The 25,108-nt window shown below is 42.9% G+C and overlaps 3 protein-coding genes across 3 annotated transcripts in view; 2 read left to right on the forward strand and 1 right to left on the reverse strand.

Moving 5' to 3' along the window:
- LOC133499050 (tissue alpha-L-fucosidase-like) overlaps positions 1-16,756 on the forward strand; it is a 96,293-nt gene extending 79,537 nt beyond the window's left edge. Inside the window, exons 11-12 of the transcript XR_009794533.1 lie at positions 15,023-15,065; positions 16,623-16,756. The gene's annotated coding sequence lies outside the window, so the exon portion shown is untranslated. The remainder of the gene's footprint in view (positions 1-15,022; positions 15,066-16,622) is intronic.
- gja4 (gap junction protein alpha 4) lies at positions 16,649-22,636 on the forward strand. Its single transcript, XM_061816593.1, has 2 exons — positions 16,649-16,785; positions 18,608-22,636. The coding sequence occupies exon 2, from the start codon at positions 18,617-18,619 to the stop codon at positions 19,715-19,717; it is 1,101 nt and encodes a 366-aa protein (XP_061672577.1). The 5' UTR covers positions 16,649-16,785; positions 18,608-18,616; the 3' UTR covers positions 19,718-22,636.
- Positions 22,637-22,911: 275 nt separating this feature from the next.
- On the reverse strand, positions 22,912-25,002 carry smim12 (small integral membrane protein 12). Its single transcript, XM_061816665.1, has 2 exons — positions 24,896-25,002; positions 22,912-24,231 (listed from the first exon to the last, which is right to left on the reverse strand). Exon 2 carries the CDS (start codon positions 24,215-24,217, stop codon positions 23,942-23,944), a length of 276 nt encoding a protein of 91 aa, XP_061672649.1. The 5' UTR covers positions 24,218-24,231; positions 24,896-25,002; the 3' UTR covers positions 22,912-23,941.
- Positions 25,003-25,108: the final 106 nt, after the last annotated feature.

Raw genomic sequence — 25,108 nt, forward strand, 5'->3', positions numbered from 1 at the left:
CATTTATGCTATCATGTTGAGGATTTTGTCTGTAGGTTGGAATTCATTTCTATGTAATCGCCGACTACATTGTGTGGTGTACCTAATGATTTGACCCACGAGTGCTTCTCGCCCACTGCCCCCTTTTGCTACGCTATCCTTCATCCGGGTTACTTAAATCATCCATCCCCCCTTCTCCGTCCTTCATGTCACCTCACCCTCACCCCACCTTTCTTCCTATACGTTCACTTTGCTGCTTCACCTCCATCTAAACCACTCCGCGCGTGACCTCGTCCATCATCTCTCAAGCGCGCCATCACGGCTGACCCTTGAACTCCGCCGTGACAACATCCCCCACCCGGCTCACTCAGCCATTTCCCCGCCCGCTTCATCTCGACCCTCACCCTGTCCATATCGCGGCATATGAAGCGGCTGCGGAGTGATGGGCTGCGGCGTGGAAACGTGGGTTGCATTGGAGAGAACATTTAAAAAACTAAATAAAAATAATATAAGAAGTGAGGCAAAGGCTAGTTGCGAGAAGCTACAAAATGTCAAGAGTGAGTGACAGGAGAAATCAATAAACTTTAGTGGGAGAAGGATGGGGAGTAGTTTGATTTTTGCGGCCTCGACACACACACACACACGCTTGTCAAACATCCACGCCGGTCCACAAGCGCCGTCTGAGGCGACAGCCAAAGCGAGCTGAGCCACGACGGCGCTTGGACAAACACGCACGCCCAGCGCAAACCAATTCCATGCATCCCATAATTCCTGTCTGCTTTCACCCCAAACTTCAACCCAGTGCAGAGAGTGCAAATACTGGAAATAATAACAAAGTCAACTCTTGGTTTTTGGAAGCGATCCAGACGAATCCCCTCAAACTTGTGGCTGTGATATATTTGTGAATACTGTGCAGAAATAACAACCAGTAGGAAGCAACGCGCACATACTGAGAAGAAGATCGATTTTTGGATTTTGTCAACTGGATGAAAGGACAAAGGGAAAGTTTGAGTAAAAATCCTTGATTGCGTCTTCGGTTGCAGTTCACCCTTTATTATATAAAACCACCTTGCCATTAAAACCAGGCGCACATAAAATATAATCTGGCGATTTTAGAGCCCATTTTCCCTCGACAGCCAAAATCATCAAAACCCTGATTATCCAGCATCACTTCTGAGATTATCCTGGCCTGTGAGATGTGATAAGTGGCTTGTTTTCTCCCTAATCTGATCTGAAAATAAGTCAGGGCCAATCAGTATTTACAATAAAACGCGGATACACATGTGTGTGTGTGTCTGTGATTATCACTTGGAACGTAACCAGTGCCAAATAAGAAGTGTATTTGACGCTTAGGTCATGGATTACATATAAATTGTGGAAATTACTGTATATTGTTTGGACGTCGAAAAAGCTCTGCATCCAAAGGACCGACGTGGTGACTATCAAGTGTTATTGCATTGTTTTCTCGTGCGAGTGTGACAAATCAAACCCGCAAAGCGATGATGTGACATATTGTGCTTTCAATTTCACTCGGCGCTCACCCGCTTCCTCGTCGCTACTTCAGCAATCACAGCCCAACAAGGCAAACGCGCAACATGCTAATCATTTTCCATTGTGTATATGTAGCTTCATACACTTGACAAGACATTTTTTTTTTTTAACACACATCACTGGAATAACAATGCCTGCAGGGAATTTGCTCCATCAAAGCATAATAAATTGAATAGCTGAGAAACATTTCAGCTTTAAATAGAAATGCTGTCATACATTAACTACTATATCTCATAAATATTATAGGTACACATTTTATTCGTGTTCTGAATCCCAATACAACGTAGTATTACTCCAGCTACGTTCCTTATTTTAACACTCTCTGACCATGACCTACAATAAATATAAGTCGCTTATTTTAATGACGATAATAGTGGGCGAAGAAAAATACATCTTTAAGGTCATTGCCCATCACTGTTCATTCCTGCGTCCTCATTGGGCGTGGTAGTCACATTCCACACAAAGGTCACGGACCCCGCAGTATCATGTTGGGCCAGTGGACGTCTGGCCCGCTTGAATGTCTCCCCAGTGGGTCAAAACAGTGTGACAGCTGTGGACCACCCCCCCCTCCCCTCACCCGCCCCATTTCACCCAGCTCCCTTCGCTTCTCAACACATCAGCTGCCGGCTCTGGCCTTCTTCCAGATGCACCACATTAAAAGTAAACTGGCCAACTGGAAATTACCATGTACAGTGGACCGAGATATTGGGCCATAACACTTAAAGTAAGGAGTAATACCCTAGAAGAAGTACGGAGGTGCTTTTTTTTTTTCTTACCTACAGTGTCCATTTTTTCCCTCTTTCAGTCTCTGCACTGAAATTGGCGTGGCTCAGGTTGTCAGCCATCAAACATCATCCCAACCATTTGATTCTCTCCTCCTCTTGAGAGACAGCCAAAGATAATCGCACACAAAAAAAAGTGCCTCAAATGCCCCCCACCACCACCGCCGCCACCCACAACCTCCCACCCCCAGGGACCGAACCCAAATACTAGAAAAGTAAGATGCTCTCTGCAGAGACGAAGAAAAGGACATGATCCCTTCCTGAGACCGGAGTGATTTCAAAACTCTGCTCAAATCATTCCCTTTTCTTTCTCACAGAGTGTAAATACAGACTATGATAACAGATTGGCCGACCTAGATTATTAGTGGGAATTATCCGGGTGGTTATCCGTGTGGCATCAGTCAATCATTTCCACTCAAAACTGTCCCCATCTCTTCTGTCACCATAGAAAAAATGATTTATGTGATCTAATATAGTTAATAAATTACTATTTTAAGGACAAGTGACGTAAATGAGCTCTTTTTCATCCGGAGTTGTCAAAGGGTAGAGTAGCACTTTGTTCGAAGCACTTTAACAGTACAATATAAGAAAATATACAAAGCCAGGTGGCAAGTGTGTCACTTGTAAAGTCCCACGACGACAGCGCCGTTTTGGAGCCTGACAGCAGAAACATTTCCAATTGAGTTTCAAAGTGGAAGAAAACAACACGGTTATTATTTTCATCTCAAAGCTGAAAGTGCTGAAGTGTCCAGCGGAGTTATTTAACCGACATCTCCATCCATTCACAACGATGTGTGTGTCCGGTCATGTATCTTTTGCTGGCTAATCCGGTCGCAAAAGGGTTGCCAATATGTTCAAAATTAGGCGTTCACTGTTTGATTGTAACATCATGTTCGATTTATTATGTTACCATGCATTTCCCGAATCATTCTCTTTGCCAAACCCGTAACTCCCCGGGCTTAATTGAAGACCTCTTTTTGTCCCTTCATTTGAATATTCAGTCCAGCGGTTGGGTTTAAACATAACACATCAATTTAACAAATCAAGACTTCAACTTAAAAGCTTGCATATAAGGGGTTAAAAAAAAACATAACTGCGGTGGCTCCCTCTTCTCTGGTATCAATATTGCAAGCGTTTCGAGCTTCTACATCAGTGACGCCTAGCAACAATGGCTTCAGGACCCTGCTGCATTATTCAGAAGGCCCAACAAGCGCTCGGGCTCTGCCGTTATCTATTTAAATCTAAGCGCAAAGCACGTACCGCTGAAAGTGTGTCGTAGCTCTGCCACCTGCTCCGATGGCGAGGGCTGGATGGGAGGACGCGTGCGGGACGCGTTCATCCGAAATAGTTCGGCCAACCTCGCTGAATAAAACGGGGACAAGTTAGCGTCGGATGAAGGCGTTGGGGTGGCGAAGACGAGGCGGTGAGCGGGGGATGGAGAGAAGAGAACAAAGTGGGGAAGTGGGAGGATGGAACGCTGAGGAGAAGAATGGCAGGAGACAATGACGGGCTGCCATAGTTGCGATGAAGCCGAGCATTTCGAATCGTCCCCCATCCTCCATCCATCAAATGACATCTTTTCATCGTGACTCATTGACAGCCATTACTCATCCACTCCATTAGGTCGTCATCCCGGCCCCCCTTTATAACGCCCGGATTCATCTTCCGGCTCCTAATTGCCCCCCCCCCCCCGCACTTTGATATAGTATCACATGAGTGTGATAGTTCCATCGATACTATAAAAATATCCAGCTAATTCAATCAAGACTCTTTAAGTGCCTTTTACTTAACCACTAATAAGTTGAGAGGGTTTTATATTCTCTAATAATTCATCATAGTTACAAGTATGAAAGACTTGAGTGCGTGAGCTACCATTAGCGAACTTCTCATATGGAATTTTTTCGTTTTTGGTGGGTGTGGAGGTCACTGTAGAATTGTATTATTAGATTATATTGACTGTAAAATATTGTTTCTACATTTTATATGGAAACCTGTCTAATACATACAGTAGGTGAGGCGCTTTGTGTGTATTTTCCGTGAAAAGTGCTACACTGTATACGGTATATGGACTCTGACCACGTCTGAGGGTGTCTGCAAATCGCAGCGCCACGCACAGCAAACTTCAAATCAAAACAGTACGCAAAGAGCTGTCGACTTTTCAAGTGTGGCGGCTTGACTAAAGTGCAGCTAGTAGTCATCCGATCAAAAATAACCTCGCCCATCCTAGGGCCCTCATAAAAGTATTACCTCCCTGGCAGGTCTTCTTCCGCAATGTTGAGTTACCAGTAACTATACTATACTAGGAGTGCTAAAAGTAGAAAGAGTTGCAGTATTGGGAGTAGTCGTTAGAAAAGGGGCCTTTAATGAGTGAGAAACTAAAGTGAAACACGGAAGAAATCTGAAATTAATTACCTTTCATGAGTACAATTTTTTTAGCATTTATGCTAATCAAAATTAAATACTTGTTAATCAACCTGTTGAAATTTGAAGTGTGCTGCAATAGTACTAGCAACAGTCAGGGTTGTACGCTACCTCTTCCCCCAAACTGCACAGTTGGAACGGTGTCCCGCAAGGTTCGATGCCGGGACCCATGCCGTTCAACATCTGCACTACATTTATGACACTACCCAGAGCAATTTCTAATCCTTCTAATGCAGTACCAAAAAGTCTGAGTTTTATGGCCATGAAAACTCAACAACTGCAGTCGGACACAAACCAGACACACACATCTGGCTGCACACTGCTTATTCTCCTATTAATAACTGCAATGGGAATGACAATGTACAGAGTATGTAAGATCGATTATTACCCATAAGAAAAAAGACTTGGATTTACAAAGACGTTATGCGTGCATATCTCCTGGGATGCTCCAGCACATTGCATAAGGAAACGTTTTGGGTTCTCTTAGCAAACAACACACAACTGCAGCATATTTTTCATGCTGTATGGATTTTTGAAGTGCCGCATTGCTCCAGTGTAATGAATGCAATGTTTTCCTAGAGCAATATCCGAGAGCGCGCGAGGTAAATTTGCAGTTTCGCTTAATTTTAGCCATAATGGTCGCCACTCTTACTCGCGCATCCCGCCAGTGAGGGAGGAAGCGACGAGCTTTCGGCTGATAACGCTCGCCCATCCTCCTCCCCAGCGCAAACGCCTAAATAAACTGTCACGAGCGGAGCTCGGCCAGCGAAACAGCTGCAGCGTTCAAAGACACACATGCGTGGAGAAAGGCCGCCTCGTCTGATGGCCAATTGACTTACGGGCTCGGGGCTTGCGAGGATGGAAAGGGGAACAATTTCATGCCCAAGTGCATCACAGAGGAGTACACTGGGAACACAGGCAAAGTTTTTTTTTTTTTTTTTTTCCCCCCAACCCATATAGGTTACAGCAATTACCCTCGCCTATTTAACCTTGCTACTCGCCTGGAAGCTCTTTTTCAGGTCCCCTTCACAAACCCATTCACATGCCTTTTGTATTCTTTTTTTTTTTTTTTTTTTTAATTCCAACAGTTTGAGCAATCTGTTTCCATCAGTGAGGAAGATTCAACTAGAGAACTTGCAGGGTTTACTCACTGACTCATCATGCTACAGCCCCGTGATGAACTCAAGTTCAACCACCGATTTTATGGATAAATAAGTAAGCACGACTCATTCACGAATCCTCAACAGAATAATGAGATCATACAATAAGGGCGTAGTCACCATATTGCTGTGCATGTGGTGCGCTTTTCCAAAAGGTAAACAACTCAGGGGAATTATGCAAAGGAGGGATATGTGGAGTCTGATGGTCTGGACGCCTTATAAGCTCCTTTTTTTTCAATGTTTTTTCGTACTGACGCAACATGAAAAGGTTTTCTCGCGCAGCAGCTGTTCCACATTCATCCTGTGCCATTTCCTTTTACTGTGACAACATATGAAACCTCTCCCTGAACCTTTCAACAAAAGACGAGAAAAGTTACTTCAAAGTGGCGCGTACGATATACGCCGCTGGTTTTCTAGTTGGCTGATTTTATCTTAACTAGTTTGGTCTATAGGAGACTTTTTGTTACATAGCATTTGATGTTTTGATTGTTCAAACAGCTGTGATATTTCTATAGCGCATCCATTCTTATAGATCTCTAATTAAATGCACCCTAAAATCAACATTTCTACTTTATCTGTAGTTGTGCACAAAATGATGCAACATCGTAGATTGCATCGCCATCGTTAAGCAGAATAGTATATTTATTTGCTGATGTCACAGTACACATTTTTGAATAGTATCAAGAATACATTTATTGCTTGCTGCATGAGCCACCAACATAAAGGAAATAATTGATAATAATCTTTGGTATTACATCTCTATGGGAGCTGTTTTCTCACCATTCTCGTGTGATTTCTGAGGGATTCACATTCATTGATTTAACTTTTTAACTCATTAAGACAGGATTTGGTGGGAATGCTGATGGCGTAATGTTGTGATGTCTTTGATTGGAGATATAAAAACGTATGAAAAGGATCTTTCAAAAATATTAATGCTTGTGGCACATGTAAGAGAGCTTTAGCACTTTCAGCGAAGAAAGAAATCAATCTTTCAAATTGAGATTATGAAATGGGCATTGGATGATGAAGTGAATGAGATGAGTGTTGAGTCAGCTCTTTGTGTTTGAGCTGTAACAATGTGGTCAAAAATGTATTTTTGAAATCCCTACTATACAAAAAGTTACAATGTCAAAAATTCAAATTCAACTCAAAGGCAAATGGCAAAAAAAAAAAATCGGTTTATCTGTAATATCGGTGAGAAAAAAAGCACCAGCTCAATTCTTAACAGTTAGCCTGAGGTAGAACAGGCATTTCGACACAGTGGAAAAAAATATCATCTGAGAAAACTTCTAAACGTAATCAATTAACACTTTGACTCACCAAACAGAGCCCTTGAACTTCACATGTGGCTGATGAACTCAACATCTTTGGCTAAAATAGCGTCTTATATTTTGCCAAATCAACTTTTTCTAGTGTTTGGGATGTCATATAGTCTCTTTGGTGTCTCAGTAAATGAGAAATATGAATTCAAATCATCCAACCATTCCAGAGTACAGATGTTTTTAACCGAGTGAGGTCTGAAATTCAGTCATTTGCACGTTTCTGGTTTATCTACGTCACTAGTGAAGATCTCCGCCTCCCTCTCCGCTCCCGAGCCAGCACTGTCAACGTAATGAACACGCATGCTCCCACAAGTGGGTCTTCTATAAGCAGGCAATCAATCAGAGGAAAGGGGACGGTCTTGACCAAATAGAGACAAAGGGGATGCAAAACTGGGTCAAACAGAAGTAGCTGTCCGAAGGGCATTTTCTGGACACTCGTATGACAAAACTAGGGTGTTTTCTTTTTTAAATGTAACTGGCACTTTTATACTAAGTCCATTTTATATCGTCCAATGGAGGTCTAAATAGCCAAAATTCTGCACCACAAGTGTCTTGACAGTGTCTATCGGCACAACCGAACACTTGGACAAACTGTTTCCGTTCTCATCCTTCTCCTGTCCGGCGATCACACCAAACCTTAAAAGTAACATTCCCCCCCCAGAGTTCATTGACGCCAAGATGAAACCTCATCTGTTGGCAAGCTGGTGAAAGAAATAACATCATCACCCATCTTTATGGATTACAGGGAGAAATGTCAAAGTGATGGACCCCGCTGAAATGAGTTTCAGGGTGCCTTGCTAAAGGGCACCTGAGCAAAATCCAAAAGAGAAGCTCTCCAACAACTAGTTGCAATTTCTTTTTGGACGCAGCCGTTCTTCTTTCAAAGCCCCCCATCCTCACAGATGCGCCACGCTGCCACCCCAATACTGTATCTTGCCTGAGAGCAGCCCACCTCCAGCACCTCCTCTCTTTGAGAACAAGAGAAAATCACTTTCAAGGTTGAGAAGTCACCGGTTTAGTTTTCCACTCATGTTCAGCCCGTCTTGTTCATTTACATTTTCTGCTGGATGAAGACAAAACTGTTTGATTAAAACACAAAAAGTTGGAATGGTTCCAGCCGCGCAACTAAAACAATTGCCACCCATCGCATTTCCCGTTTTTAGCCATGAGAAGGTTAAACCCGTGCTGTTTTCCAATGCACCCATTTACTGTACTGTAAATTTGGCAATTACATGCTAAAAAGTTGCTTAAAAGTAATTAAACAATTCATTGCTCTGGTCGTTATTCTATTCTTGACAGAGAAAGGACTTGTTTGGCGAGATAGATTGTGTTTTCACACTGCTGATCCCTTTTCCCTCAATGTACATACTGTACACTGTTGTCTGCAGAGTTACTATGGCAACCTACTCGGATGGGTCATTACAGACGACCGAGCACTAACGTGTAGATCCAGCGAATCTAATTTGACAGAAGCAGCGGCAACGGGATCACAATTGAGTAAGAAATCAGATTTTATTTTTGGGTTTTTGTTTTGTGAACAAGCTCTTTGAGACCGAAAAAACAACAACAACAAAAAAGACCATCACAAACTTTTATGGGAGTATTTTGTCATAGAAGATCATAACGATTCTAAAAGGAAATCTGAAGGTATTCACGTTGTACTCATTTATGGCGAGTACTGTAAAAGGCCAGAATCCGCCATGTATGATAGCATCCAAATTTTAATTCTCAATTACTCCAGCAAGAAAATGCCACGGCACATCGTGCACGTATGAAAACATCATGACGTCACATGTTGGCAATCCGTCCGCCCGGTGGAAAAAATGCGTAATTTGCCTGACTCACTCCCAACGGGCCCGCTGTTTCGTCACTCTGCGCTCACAGCTGACACATTCCAAGCGAGAAAATTGCAAATGATTGAGGTGGTCGCCGACGGAAAACATCCCCTTTGGCAAAGTGGCTGTGCTTGCGAGGAAAAACAAAGAGTATCAAACAAAGGAGTCACAATATTATCAGCAACGTGGACAGCAAAAGGGATTCTCGATAACCTCAGCATTGTGGTTCTGCTCTCAGTATTTTATCTATTTACTATTGCGAGTAATTTTCAGCCTTGGAGGCTAATGATGTGCACACTGCATAAAACATCAAAGTCCTGAATGACTCCACCCACAAGAGCGCATCAACGTTTACTAAAACGGCCTTTTTAATTGCAGGATTGCTGCGTGACCAGCATTTTTTTTTTTTTTTTGTTTTATTGTCATCTAGCTCGTTTCTCGCACTTAACAACAATTTTGAGAATAAAATGCTCAGTTTTGCCTTTCAAGGCGCACATTACACTTATTGAGTTTGTGTTTGGCGAATGCAGTAATGTTTTAAAATTCTTCAGTTCATTTCTCAGGGATACAATATCTCGTTTATATGGAATGAAAGTTTTTTTTTGGACAAACAAGTTCAAGTCATAGAGTTGTACGTATGACTTGTGTCAGAAGGGTTCCAAGACTGGTGTCTCCAAGGATTTATTTCAAATCCAAACTTCAAAAATGTACAAGTGTTCCCCTCTGAAGTAGCGCACGTTCCCAGACTTCTCTCCCACACCTTCATCCAGTCCTTCTTGAATTTTTCCAGAATCCTCCAAATCTTTGTCAACACAGCCATTTTCATTTGGTCCACATTTTCGAAAAAATATCCCCTTAATGTTCCTTTGAGCTTTGGAAAGACACAAAACCAGGTCAGGCGAGGAATAAAGTGGCTCCAGAAGAACAATTTTCTTCTTGGACAGGGAAGTGTCCGATGCTCAGGGCATTTGTGAGCAAGCGCGTTGTCATAGCGAAGAAGCCTCACCTCCTTCCTTCTTCTCGCACACTGAACGAAGCAAACATTGCACGATCTCTTCGTTGACGTGCCAACTGATCATCCCGCGTACGCTGAAGGCGACAACCCGGAATACATTTTTTTTTTTTTTTTTTTACATGAACCAAGGAACGTTTCTGCAACTAGCCACCAAGAAGGGCAGCTAAGTAGTGGGAATGAGTTGATGAGCTCACTGAGACGAAATCATATGAGACCAGCTGTGGGCAAAATGTTTACCATTCCTCAAACGTACACTAAAGGTTGTGCTGGGATGCTTCTTAGTAATCCGAGAGTACAACACACACACACACCACACACACACACACACACACGCACACACACACACACAGGTAGATGAATGCATGCACACAGGATCCCACACCCCGCCATGAGCAGCGCCCCCGGAGGATAACCGAGGCCGAGGTGCTCGTGTGATTGATTCTGAACCCTTTCCACAGTGCGGTGCAGTGCAAATAATTGTAATAGCTCCGCCTGCTGCCTCCCGCGTTCCCTCCGACTTTAAACGCGGCGGCACAAGCCGCATAGGAGCAGCGCGCTTTCACGGTCAGCGAACATTTTACGCACGGATGGAATGTGCATGTGTTTAAGGTCATCTGCAACTTCTGTGCGTGTGCATGTGTTTTTTTTTTTTTTTTTTTATTTCTTGCTTTTGAAGTTGGCACATCTGCAATAAACGCACCACCACCACCACCACTCAGATGAGCTGCACTATTCAGCCCACCTGCACCAAAAATCTCATCTGGCCATCTCCGGTGTTGTTCACAAAACAGTGAGAATGAGGTGACGTGGCCGCTTCGAGCATGCAAACGGGCAACTTTTAAGCTCGGCTTTCTTCTTACCTTGCAGCAGACTGCTTTTAATGTTCACTGGGGTGTCACAAACCTCCGCCTCTTCCTGCAGCTCCTCCCGACCACTGTTCAGGCAAGGATTGAGACACAGCAATGAACGGCAGCGGTGCTACATCCTCCCTCACGCTCTCTCTCTCTCGCTCTCTCCCTAACACACCCCTCCTCCCTCGCTCTTCCCCTCCATATGTGGCTCACATGCAGAACTCCCCAAAGACATGTTAGAAGCAACCGATTGGTCCACAGGAGGCCCTATAGACCAGCTTTAAGGCTCCAGCTTTGACAAATATAATGACTTGATTATAAATGCATGCGTATCCTCAGGGTGAACCTGCGTAGGGTATATATTAAGATGACATGTTCCCCGAGAAGGCAGAGAGCATGTGATTGAAGAAAACAGCTGGAAAAACTCACGCAGATGGTTCAGACCCTGCAGCTATTTTCAGTTTGGAATCGATCATCAATCAGGATTTCAGGGTTATTAAGCTATGTACATGAAGAGGTGCAGTAGTATTTCATACCGATTTGTATCCAACCCTGACGAGCACATCGACACACGCTCGGTTTAGTTTTAACCATCGTGAAATCGGTCCTTTACATTTGGACCGGTTTCATTTTGAAAGGTTTCACGACTTTGGTCGCAAAGATGTACTTTGAACCCAAGCTACAAGATTTGCCCGGCATTTCCTTCATTCAGCGATTACATTCAAACAAACAATGCACATCCATCCATCCATTTTCTTTGCCGCTTATCCTCATGAGGGTCCCGGGGAGTGCTGGAGCCTATCCCAGGTCTCAAGGGGCAGGAGGCAGGGTACACCCTGAACTAGTTGCCAGCCAATCGCAGGGCACTTTGAGACAAACAGCCGCACTTACAATCGCAGCTAGGGACAATTTAGAGTGTCCAATTAATGTTGCATGTTTTTGGAATGTGGGAGGAAACCGGAGTGCCCAGAGAAAACCCACGCAGGCACGGGGAGAACATGCAAACTCCACACAGGCGGGTCAGGGATTGCCTCCGCACTGTGAGGCCAACACTTTACCAGCTGAGCCACTGGCCCCCTAAACAATGCACAGTTTATGGTAAATTTTATGTTACATTCATAGGCCGATTCATCGGGGATCATAATTTTATCCTGCCAAATAGGGTTAAAATTGGCATTGGCGTAAAAAAAAAAAAAAAATCCTTATGACTCAGGAAGGATCCAATCAGAAAGGGGCACGTAAGAGAGAAATTGCAGGTTCTGTGCTTTGCTCAGCGGCAGCACAGTATGAGAAGCAACGCCTCACCTAACTTTTGACCCATAAGCTTTAATCAGTAATTGACAGCTAATCGATTTTTGCCTAATTTAGCTGACATCATAACCTATGGAGTGTATCTTTTATTGATGCTAGACGGTTTAGTTGTCCATGAAATATTAATATCCAAGTCGCTGTCATCACGCCGTATATTTCCTCCAGCATTCAAAGTCACCACATCAAGCAACTTAACTTAGACGCCACTGTAAATGGGTCATCGAGATGGAGTGAATGAGAGAGCGCGTGTTCTAACAATAGGCCGATACGGCCGTTTGACGACTATGTGAATGTTTTACATGCAAATACGTGCGAATCGTTTGCCCGATAGCAAAATTACCCGTCATTTTTAACTGAGTGTTGCTAACGCAATAAAAAAGGAAAATACCAATTTGGTTGCGAGGACTTGTTTTTTTAATGTTCAGATTACACAGAGGACAACAATTAGGCACAAAAAATAATGACCTACATTTGAATTCTTCCACTCGAGACGCTCAACAGGCTCAGAAGACGTCGGGGAACAGTTGGAGACTTGTCGGCTACGACGTAGGCTCTTAACTAAATTTGGAAGATAAGATCAAAATGATGAAGAATCCACACGCACGTGTCTAAGCAGACATCAAACTATTCGATGCAGTGTATACGCATATAGCAAAGTGGTCCCCGTGAAAGTGTGCGCTCCTATGAGCCTCACAAACGCCTTGATTTTCACAGGTGCGGCACAACGCCTTCAGTGTTCATTTCTTATCTTGCGCCGATGAAGTCACTGCAGCTGCACCCAGAGAGACTCCAGCCGGGATCCAAAACAGCAGCAAACAACCTCAGGTTATTTCACTGCTGCAGTAAAAAAAAAAAAAAAAAGCTTTGTTTCACAACTCTAACTCTTTAAAATTTAACGGCTAACATCTTGTGTATTATCCATTTCGGTACAGCCGAGAGTGAGGTCACTTCTTTTTATTATTTGCTGCAGACTGAATATATTTGGGTTGAACATCAAAAGATGACTATGAGAAGAGAATGCAATATTTAAGCTTTAATTTCCATTTTTTTCCTCATCTAAATTTCTAGCAAGACTGCTGACATGCATGAAATCTTTACCACTAAATCAATCTCCAGACCTGAACCCAACAGAGTATGCATTTTCCCCGATATAGATGCCACTTATTATTGACATTGTCAAAGTTGGAATAAATTTAAGTTGGTGACAATTTGTTTTTCTAAACTTCACAAATATAATGAAAGCACTTAAAACTCATATTTCACCCAAATTCAAATGGAAACAACCATTTAGTATGTATGTTTATCTCAATAGTTTTAACACATTGATATATACATGAATCATTGAAAATGACATATATTTTGTTTTAAATGAGCCTCTTTGTCAAACTTTCAAAAATAATAATGTTTTTTTTATACAATGCTATAGTGCTAAGAAAACTGATCAGGAGGCTGTATGTGAAAACTTGTTGGTTTCAGGACCAAGGACAGTGACCTAAACATGAGCCATTTGTTGAGTGTTCTTGTCCGGATCAGTAGTTTTATCCTGTTCTACCTTATCATGAACCCATGTACTGCATCGCGTTCCCTACTATGATCCAGTCAAGCTGATAATTGGCTGATGTAAACGATTTCTCAAAATTATCCACTCATGGATGAGTTATTTCAAAGCTCTCGAGGAAACTGGCAGATCGGGTTTCAGCATGCACGAGCAGCCTCGGACCTGAACTTTGCCGAGTCCTCCTCGTCGCATGCTAATGCTCGTTCCGAATATTGGCCGGGAGGAAAATTACTTATTGGGTTTGCGTCGTGTGTTTGGTCGGTTGCAGCATTGGCATGCCTTTTGCCTGCATCCAAAAAGCCATTATCAGCTAACCTGCGCTCACGAGAAGAAAGCCATTCCCATGAATATGAAATAACCCACAGACCCAATTCCACCGAAGAAATATTTTGTTTTTATTATTATTATTATTTGAAATAAAATCGTGCAGTTGAATCAATTGTCTTAATTGTGGGATCTAAATTTTTGTTTTTCAACTAATCCCACAAAGCGCTTTTATGTGTCATGCCCCCAAGTGTGGGGAATCTTCTTAATCGAATTCCATGGCTTTAAAGTGTCAATCAATACATGTGATACTCAGAAATAAAAAACAGATACGGCATGATAACCTGATATGATACACAAGAGATGAGGCACGATATCGCATGATACCATGAGATATGATATTACACCAAAAGCCATATGATACGACGCCGAGCGATTAAAACGTGATATCCTAACACCTTAAAAGATAACGTGCAATCGTACATGATATCACAAGATACTGTATATGATACCAAAAGATAAAACACCTTAGTGGATGATACCATGCAATATGATATGATTTCAAAACATAAGAGAGAATACCATTAGAGACCAAGTTTCGGAAGATACAGTATATAACAAGTTCATACATTTCTCAAAAATACTACTAGTGTTATCTCTTGAAGCATCTCGTTAGATTGCAAAACAAAGATCGACGTATTCTACCGTCAACTGTTAAAAGTATTTTCAAAGTCATCAACACACCTAAAAATATAACATAGACTTTAGCAATTAACGATTTTCCTTTTCGGGTGTCTATCATTAGTTTACGCAAGCCAGATTCATTGCTTGGCGGTTTTCTCTGGACCGTAGTCACAGTTATGAATTTAGTAATGCAAGGCACGACTGACTAAAAATAGAATGACTTATTCATGTGGAAAAATATATATATCATAACCTCAAGGATGTTCTGTTTTTTTCCATTCCATTTCAGATCACCACGAAGCGAAGGATTCGACACTTCTCACAAGTATGAGGTAAGTGGCGCGTCATATCATGAATCAGCAATTACCCAAAATAACTGAAGATTGCGTAAACAAACAAACAAACAAAAACATAATCATTCACTGTAAAAGAGACTGTTTGGGCCGAACCGGGCAATTAATTTAATTGCAAACGGCGCACGCGGGGGGAAAGACTGCAAACAGAGAAAGGCGAACGCGTCCCCTGAATGCAAAGCGTTCGATTACGCGAGCTCTTGGCTTCCTTTCCCGCTCGCGCACGGAGGGAACGAGAGAAGAGCCTACGTAGCAAGACGGTCATCTGTCAAGTTGATTTGGCTTTCAATTGGATTTTGACGGGCGCACCTTCCCTTTGCCGCCCTCCCAATTTTACATTTTTGGGAAAGGTCGCTTCAGCGTTGATTGGGTTGAACCTGCAGGAGGTGACCCCTGACTAAACACTTTAATTTGACTGAGTGGGCTGTCCAGGTGATGACACCGTCGGCCATTTTCAGGCGGCTGAGTCATGCAGGAATGTATTTATAGCTTCCGAGTTTACGTTTTCATTTGCATGCGGTCAATGTTTTTCCACACTTTTGGTGTGGTTGTGGTTTATTATTCTAAACAGTATGCAGTGCAGTTTTTTTTTTATGGGTGTTTTTTTTATCCAAAAGTGATGAAAATATATATATATATATATATATATATATATATATAGTTTTGGGTTGTTTTTTTTTTTTTTTTTACTGGTCACCTTTAATATTCAGTCGGGGAAAGCTTTGCAATGGAGAAGAGCATTTTTGCGTGAGCTCAACTGCAAAACAATTGCATATTGAAAAGAAATTCTGGACTACAGCAAATGTGATTTCATTGTTTATTTTTCATGACTTTATTAATTCATCAATGTATTTGTTTTATGACTTAATTTGGCGAAGAAGGAACACCCAGGCTTGCTCACAAGGCACACTCAGATTCTCACTCTTTTGGCCATTTAAAGGGTTACAACCTAAAAACATATTTTGGAAACAAATAAATGGAAACAAACAAATAAATGAATGCTTTAACCCAGAGCTCCACCGAATAGATCAATGAGTTCTAATGGGGTTTAGATTGAAATGTAATAGATGAAATAATGTTTTTGTTGGTTAGTGTCTTTGCTTGGAATTGAGTCGGTCGAGCTGGGTGTTTACTTGTGGAATTGGAAGTGGAGGAATTTTGTGATCCATGCGGGAATAAAATTTAACAGGTCAATAAAAAGCATTGCTGCAAAACAAACAGACGGGAGGAAAAAAAAAAGTCATGGTGCGCGCATGTAGCTTGGAAAGTGCTGTACTGTTTTTCGGCGGCTGGCGCCATCCTGTGTCGAAATTGGGAATTACATCAGACTACTTTCCCCTCAAAATGTTGATGATTCGCTTCGAATGAGGAAAAACAAGTGAGGAATTGTGTCGCTGAACAGGAAGATTTCTGGATTTGAGATCGTGATAATGAATGAAATGGAAAAAATATGTGTGTGGGGGGGGTCTGCTTCCTAATTTGGTGCCCAAATGACGGACATATACTTTTAGAGTTGCTCCATCCCATTTCCTGCAGGAACGAGTTCCTGAGGGAGGGCCAAAGTGAACTCGGAAGCATGGGAAAGTTCTACTCACTTTTTTCCCCCCCCGGAATCTTTTTAAAGAAGGCAAATACGACTCAGAGGGGGCATTGAGGGACGAAGAAACGGGGAGACCGAGACGTTCCACGAAAGAAAAAGGTAAAACTTGTTTTGAGATGGATTACATTTAATATTAATGTTAGCCCCAAAGTAATAATAACAGCATCCCAGGAAATATTGATAATCCTCTGTCTCAATGTGTTGGGGACTATGAGTCATTTTACATGTTGATGAGGCCTTTATGACTTTACTTTTCTTTTTCATTTAACTGTTTAATTGGTTTCAATTTGGATTCATTTCCCAAAAACATTATATTTCAAAACTTGATCTTTTTAAAATAACTACTTTAAAATTATTTTTGCACATTTAAATTCTTGGAGTTTTCACTTTCACTTTGAGAATTTTGTTTCTTTTACATTGGATTGATTTTAGATTTAAATATAAGATGATGTTTTTGACAGTTCTTATTCACTTCCTGGGATTTATAGTAGGTCTTATAGTTGCTATTTACTTATTTTGAAGAGTGTTTGCATTTTTATCGAAGGAAAATGATGGCGATATGTGTTTGAACAAAAATATATTATATTCTAATATAATAATAATATATATGATAATATAATATAATTATGACATATTCAGAATCCCATCTTGTTGCCTTGTTGTTTCACACAAAGTGAGTGTTGACATTATGTTGCATTTATATTGCCCCCGTTGATGTTTTTTCAGAAGGACTGAACTAATAGAAAAACAAAAATTTTCCTAAATAAGTCAACAAGTGTCACAGCGGTAACCCCAGCCCCCCCCCCCCCCCCCCTCACAGGATGTTTACGCAGATGTGTGGGTGTACGTGTGTGGCTTCCCGACAGACTACTGTGTCATTATCATTAAACACTTCGAGCTAACCTCCCCCCTTGCCACCATTGCCGCTCAAGTCACGATGCAATTATAGCAAACACTGGAACCAAATGAAGATTCACATTCTAACACTGATTTGTCTTCATTTAGATTAATTAGAAAGCTAGAAAAGGTTTAATATGAACCCTTAAAAGCATTGGCTATTTTGTTTAACGTCAATGTTTTATTTTTATTCTTTTAATTGTGTTTCAAGGTCTTGTTTTGACGCACATTGTAACAACACTGAGCTCATGGAAGAAGAAGCAATGGGGGGGCCGGGGGGGCGCAATAGTCAAACACGCCCCTATTAAATTCTGGAGGGATACCACTTACCAACGACTTTAATAAACCGACATAATTATGCGCTTATGCATTAACTGTGTGCTTGTTAAAACCCCCGATGCAGGAATCACATCGCACCAGTTAGGTGTTAAGTGTGGTGCTTTTTAGAAGTGCTGATGTAAAAGCAGCGGTGGGTAATTTATAACGCTCATAATGACTCAAACCAAACTGTATTCGCGAGCGGCTAGTTCCTTTTCCAACTTGCACACAAAGAAGGAACTTTAAAAAAAAAAAAAAAAAAAGATTCTGTTCAAAAGGGGCTTTTGTTTCGGATTGCCTTGGCCCATTTTATTGCCTTAAAAATAAGAACATGTAAATATGAGCTTGAGGAAAATGAGAATATATATATTTATTTATTTTTTTTTTTTTTGCAAGAATGTGGTAATAGAATTTCAGCATAATCTTCTCGGGAAATGTAAAGAAAAGATACAAACTAGAAATGCACGAGCCTCCTTAAATCCTGCAACCTCTGATTAGGCCCATAAAAGAAAATGTTGTGGTTCCGATTTCCTACAATTTAGAACCACCCTAGTTTAGGTCTTTTTTTTTTTTTTTTTTTTTTATAAAACAAAATATCACCGAATCAATCCAAATCAAAGTATATCAAGTATTTCAATAAGTCAAGTGGAGATTTCTCACCGTCGTTCACTTTTTTGTTCTTTCATGGTCCTTGTGGTCTCCAAAGGAGCAGAGGATGTCCAGAGCTGACTGGTCCTTCTTGGAGCACCTACTGGAGGAGGGCCAGGAGTATTCGACGGGCATCGGCCGTGTCTGGCTCACCGTTCTCTTCCTGTTTCGCATGCTGGTGCTCGGCACCGCGGTGGAGTCCGCCTGGGACGACGAGCAAGCGGACTTTGTCTGCAACACGCGGCAACCGGGCTGCACGGCCGTCTGCTACGACAAAGCCTTCCCCATCTCCCACTTCCGCTACTTCGTCCTCCAAGTCATCTTCGTCTCCACGCCGACCATCTTCTACTTCGGATACGTGGCGATACGGTCCGGGAAGGAAGAAGTCGGGATAAAGGAAGGCAAGCATGTGGAAGAAGGCGGTGCAAATGGGACAGAGGACATCACAGAAAGAGATGGCAAAAATGTGCCGAAAGATAACGACGGGGGTGCTCGTAAAGTTTGCGTAACTGAGAGGGGCCCACATGAAGCTCCAAAACTCAAAGGCAAGTTGTTATGCGCATACACGTTCAGCATTTTTGTAAAAATTCTCCTGGAGGTGGGCTTCATGCTCGGGCTGTGGTTCCTTTATGACGGCTTTCTAATCGAAGCAAAGTTCGAGTGCGTGGGCTTCCCCTGCCCTCACAAGGTGGACTGCTTCGTCTCACGGCCCACCGAGAAAACCATCTTCACCGTCTACACTCAGGCCATCGCCGCCGTGTCCTTGCTGCTCAACCTCATCGAGCTGCTCCACCTGCTTCAGCTTGCGATTTCCCACCGGCTGAAGAAACGGTACCAGTCCCAGGGGCTGGTGTACCCGCCGCGGTCCGGACGGGCGGCGGCCGTGCCCCGACGGGAGGCCCCCGAGACCCGAGAAGAGAAACCGGAGTCCTACGACGGGAGCCTGGCGCCGCCGAGCCAGACCACCGGCTACCCGAACCCCTGCGAAAGGTTTGGCGATCTGGCCATAACTGTCAACTGGGAAACCGCGGAGGCCGGGAGCGACGCGCTTCCCAGTTATGTGAACTGCATAGAGGCGATGAGAACGTCACGTTCGCCCAGGAACCACAATGGACAAAAGGCCAAGAACAAGCAGAGAGGAGTTTCAAAACAGAAGCACTATGTCTAACTGAAGCGCCGTGAGAGCCCGTTTCTTATTTTTCTTTGCACATGACACTGCCGTAAAAGAGGTGCCTAATAAGCGCTCAAATAACTGACAAGAGTTGCACTGTGAAGCCGACGCCTGCGAGGCAACAGCACACTTCAGACATTTTGGAGAGGACTCCCCGAGGCTACCAGAAATCCCGCTTTACGGTCATGTTACTTTCTTGTTACAGTAGCTTCAATATGTTTGCGAGAATACAACGTGTTAAGGGCGCCGGATTTTATGTGAGCATTTAAGGGAGCAGGACAGTAAATCAGATATAAATAAATACACTCCCTCGAGGGCTTAGCTGTCACCCCTGGGGCACTCCTCTGTCGGCACGATGGAAAGTTCTGGTCTCAGCCGTGCTCCCGAGAGGGTGATAGCTGTGTGAATATGTACTGTTTGATTTTCAGTCGTATTTCATGACTTGGATAAGGGGGTTAGTGGTTAGATAAGAGAAGGGGAAACAAACTACGGACCTCCCGAGGATTTTGAACGGCTCACTACGACGCAAAAATTGGTATCGGAGCAGTAGACCGCTGAACAGACTCCAGTCGGGGTAAAAAAAAAAAAAAAGCTTGAAATAAGTCTGGCTGCAAACTTGATGGACTCAAGGTGGTACAGACGGTGCAAAATCAGTGAAATGTGTATTTATATCAAATGTTTTGAAACTATTTATTCAAATGAGAAAAAATAAATTCATTTTAAACTGTCACAAATGAATTATAGATAAGATCATTTCATCACTCTTTTAATTCCTCTCTCCAACCGCTGCAAGGGAGTAACAGTGTTAAATTATATTGTGCTGAAAGTACAGCAAAGGTGCTCGAGTCCACTTTTTGTTCGCTCTGTTTAAAATCCTCCGGGGGGGCCTCATTGTGAACACTTTTTATGGTGAGCAATTGAGGAAAATAAATCCAAGACTGCGCTTTTGCTCCAGCCACCTATCCAATTTTCATTCCTAATTCCTTAGAGAATCAGAATATATGTAGGTGTGAATGACAATTTTTGGAGACGCTCGCTTCGGTTCTGATCCTAATTAGGATCGTTAAGCCTTGGTCGAGTTTGCGCTACCCAGTGGTCCACAAGTTCTTTTTTTTTTTTATGCATCTTTTTTGCTGCAGTCGAATGGAAAGTTGGCGTTGTTCTACAATAATAGGAAGACCATCCTCAAAGGGGAACTTTCATTATGTCGAGACACAATTCAAGGCAAACTGGCCGATATTGTTCCGCGAAACAATCCAAACAAACCCCCAAAGCTGCCCGTTTCCAGGTCTATTCACTAAAAACTTGGCTGGCATTCCAGCAAAGTCCTATTATCTTAGTCCAGGTGGGCGGGTGCGCGCACGGGCACAACGTCGTTATTGTTAACGTGGGTCATGAAAAGCCACAAAGAGAGGTCCTGGCCGTAGAAGGGGGGGCACGAGGGGCATTCAACAGATTGCTGAGGTCGACCCGTGTTGTCATTCTAGCTGCCGGCTCGAGCGATCGCCTTCCTGGCGAGTTTTAACGATGAACTGCGACTCTTCTTGGTTGTGATTACAGAGGATTTCTTCGGCACCGGTCCTGGGAAATCTGAATCCTTCACACGTGTAAAACTAATGTGAATAAGATTTCGAGTCACCGTGTGGGGACGATGTGAGTGGCAGGTCACCCTAAAAGTCCAACGCGAGCGCTTTTGGGATGGACTGCCATTGTGACCGTGTTTCCTGAGATTGTTGAAGTCGGTGCTGATGCATTGCCTCACTCTGTTGGTAAGCCACGTCTAACTGGTGACGTAAAAATGTGCTTTTTTCACACAATTAAAGCATGACTAAGGCATTGGGCCGACTGTCTTCAACTGTTTGAAAGTAATTACAGTATCGTGCAGCCGTTGTTGTTCTTCCGGAAGTGCACTCATTGTGGTACTCATTTAAAGCCACAGCCGACATGCGCCAACTCCCTTTTGCTTCCTGAACTTTCACCATGACTGGCACACGACTCGCCCCGTATCCGTAACAATATCAAGTCCAAGGTGCCAGTCTTTAGTTTGGGCGTTTTGCCCCGCAACAAAGCACAACCGTAGCCAATCACTAAATTTAGATTCTGGATAGGAAGTGGGTCTGTATCTGTTTCCTCTTCCACTATTGTTTCCCCTGGGACTGTTCCACCGAGGAACGTTCACCCTGACAATGGGAGCAGCAGTGGGCATTGTTCGACGCTGCGGATTGAAAGCCGTGTGAAGTGCTATAAAAATTGAAAAAAATTAAAAACTATTCAAAATCGTTCAACAACACGCGTGCAATAGCACAACACTTCCGTGTACTGGGTCAAGCACCTCAAATTAGTGAGTAGGTACAAAAATGATTTTTTTGTTTTAAATGTTACAGTGCAGGCGGCACGGTGGGATCAGCTGGAAAGCGTTGGCCTGACAGTTCTGAGGTCCCGGGTTCGATCCCGGTCCCGCCTGTGCGGGGTTTGCATGTTCTCCCCGCGCCTGGGTGGGTTTTCTCCGGGCGCTCCGGTTTCCTCACACATCCCAAAAACATGCAACATTAATTGGACACACTAAATTGCCCCGAGGTGGGATTAGTAAGTGCGACTGTTTATCTCGATGTGCCCTGCGGTTGGCTGGCGACCAGTTCAGGGTGTACCCCGCCTCCTGCCCGTTGACAGCTGGGATAGGCTCCGGCACTCCCCGCGACCCTCGTGAGGATAAGCAGCTCAGATGGATGGATGGATGAATGATGAATGACGCCGTACCCTTCAAAGTGTTTATATGCATTAGTTGTATAGTTGTGTACCTGAAAAAGTACACACTATCTGTGATTATTCGGGGATGGCATCCGAGCCAGCAGACAACGCCATTGTTCCTGCAAGACTTTTTTTTCCGGGTGTCTGCTCAGGATCTTGGACTGTTTTGCTTTGAAAAGAACATAAATAAATAACAATTTCAACAATAAATAGGAGACCGAGCATCACAAATTATCCACCATCATTGAGCAGGAACAATGGAAGACCTCCCAACATCCCCCTTAAACTTTCCCAGGAGCATTGGCGTTCAGTTCCCACACTGCTGTCCTGGCCGGAGGACTCGGTCCATTGTTACCTGTCCTCTAATTGTTCCCAGAAGGACGCAGACATACACAAACTCCCCCTTCCTTTCGTTGCAAAGTCGAGCTTCACATCCATCCGTGATGTGTTACTGGGCCACTTAATTGTTAACCATTTCACGAGTTGATCTGAATTAACTTTTTGGTACGCTGTGAAGAAGACATTAGCTTTTATTATTCAAATCAGGAAAGGCTTGCAAAAACAAAATTCTCTGCATTTCTTATTTTAAAAGGCACACAAAGACCAATTTATAACTCGCAGTCCTCAAAGCCATGACAAATTCCCACTGAAGCCGTATTTATGATTTATTTATTTTTTTTAACCACAATTTCTTTCTCAGAACTGACAAAAATCTACATTTGACGCCATTGGCCGCTTTCCCTTTAGCATTCTATTTTTGCCTTTCAGTGCTCGGTTCGTATTTCCCCTGTGAATTGAAATCCGCGGCCGCCCCGTCCTTCTGAATCTTTTGAAGTCGCATTCCTCACCAGTCGCCATTAGACATGGGCCCTGTGGCCGGAATAATTAACTCCCGGCAGCTCAAGAGTTCAACAATTCTAACTTTATTCAACCAGTTTTCACATGACACGCAGTGTGATAGGCCTTTAGTGCAAAGTGGAGAATTTTCCAAAATGAAAGTGGTGCCGTTCTACACAAAAACAGGACTAAGCTGCTTAACATACATCACAGAGTTCCTGCATAATGCATAACCATCAAAAACCTGACGCCCCCCCCCCCATACGTTGAAAAACAAATTGCCTTTGGTGAAGAAATTATAGAAAGAATATGGTAAAAGCAACAGAGCACATCTACATTGTGTGGCCAAAGGTAATGGTACACAAAGCCCAACACTTGCTTTGTTTAAAGGCATGTCTCAATACTTTTGGCCATAAATTGCAGCTGAAAAGACCGGACATTTTTTCCTTTCATTTGACACAGACAGGTTTCCTGTATTTGCAGTGTGTGTGTATCACAGTTTAAAAACACATGAGAATTTACACATAAAGTACATGATGATGACATGCACACAGACTTATATGGGGACCAGCCATGAGGAGCATTGGTTGTCCAGTCATTGTGATGAGTAATGTTGTCTGCGGTTGAAAGGGTTAGTTAGCTCTTTTCAGGACGGTTCCTGTTGAGAGCAGCTTTAGGCGTAAACTCCAGTTTCTCCTTGAGGCTGAGCACCTGCGTGCTGTCCATCCCGATTTGTTCCTGCAGTTTCCTCTCTTCTCTCAGTTCGAGGATGCTCTTCTCCTCCTCGCGAGGTTTTGGCGTCCCTCTGATGAACCACTCCAGGTGGTAGCCCACCGCTCCGACCACAAAGGCCACCGGGAAGGTGATGTACGGGGCGTAGGTCCGCATGGCGGTCCAAACTACAGGCCACATGACTGCGTCGCCGCCTTGGATCCCGGCGGGTAACAAAATAAAGCACATTTTATTACTTATGCATAAAACTGATTTAAAATGTCATAACTAGAATAATAGGTGACAATAGTTGCCTTAAGTGAAAGGGATATTATACTACAGTCCTACATTACTTCAGAGATACCTTCTTCCCCTTATGTTGTTAAAAAGAAAAACATGCTTTAAACAAAACGTTTTCCAAGTTGTAATTTGCCTAGTAAATTTCAAATAGATAGGTGGCTTGGTGTATACTTTGTCAGAGAAACACGAAATCAATTCCAGAGGTATTACAGTAGTATAAGGCTGAATATCAATGCTCATAAAATGCTGCACACTGGAAATGCTTACAGGTCAATTTATGTTTACTTTCTTTAGAACCACCCCCCAAAAATGTTTTTTTTTTTTTTTTGTTTCTTTATAGAACTGTATATTTATGGACAGCATAAACACCCAGTGCACTGTGACATTTCTTTTTGCGTAACGACTGAATGGACATCGTTCACGTTTACAGTGATGAACGGGAATAGATCAAATATATCGTCTACTGAGTGCCGGATGACTCATTTCCCTCAGATGTCTGTGTATATTAATAGCTTCAACGTCACTAACTAATATTACTTATTTGACTTATTGATTAGCTCCCGGTCCCATTTGACTCACCTTTAGCGTTTTCGCTTTGCCCTACCGCGGTGCGTGAACGTGACTTCCGGTTTATGCGGTTGCTGAGTGTCTCCTGATTGGTGGAATAGTCTTGTTCGTTTAAACCAAGCGGTTTGGAGGACTGCTTTCTCTTGTCATTATCCCCATCTAGTGGTCAGAATAGTGTACCGCCGCTCAAGATTATGAAAAATTATCACCTTCAGTGACAGCGAC

This window comes from Syngnathoides biaculeatus, chromosome 1 (genome assembly GCF_019802595.1).
Source record: "Syngnathoides biaculeatus isolate LvHL_M chromosome 1, ASM1980259v1, whole genome shotgun sequence".
In the NCBI taxonomy this organism is placed as follows: domain Eukaryota; kingdom Metazoa; phylum Chordata; class Actinopteri; order Syngnathiformes; family Syngnathidae; genus Syngnathoides; species Syngnathoides biaculeatus.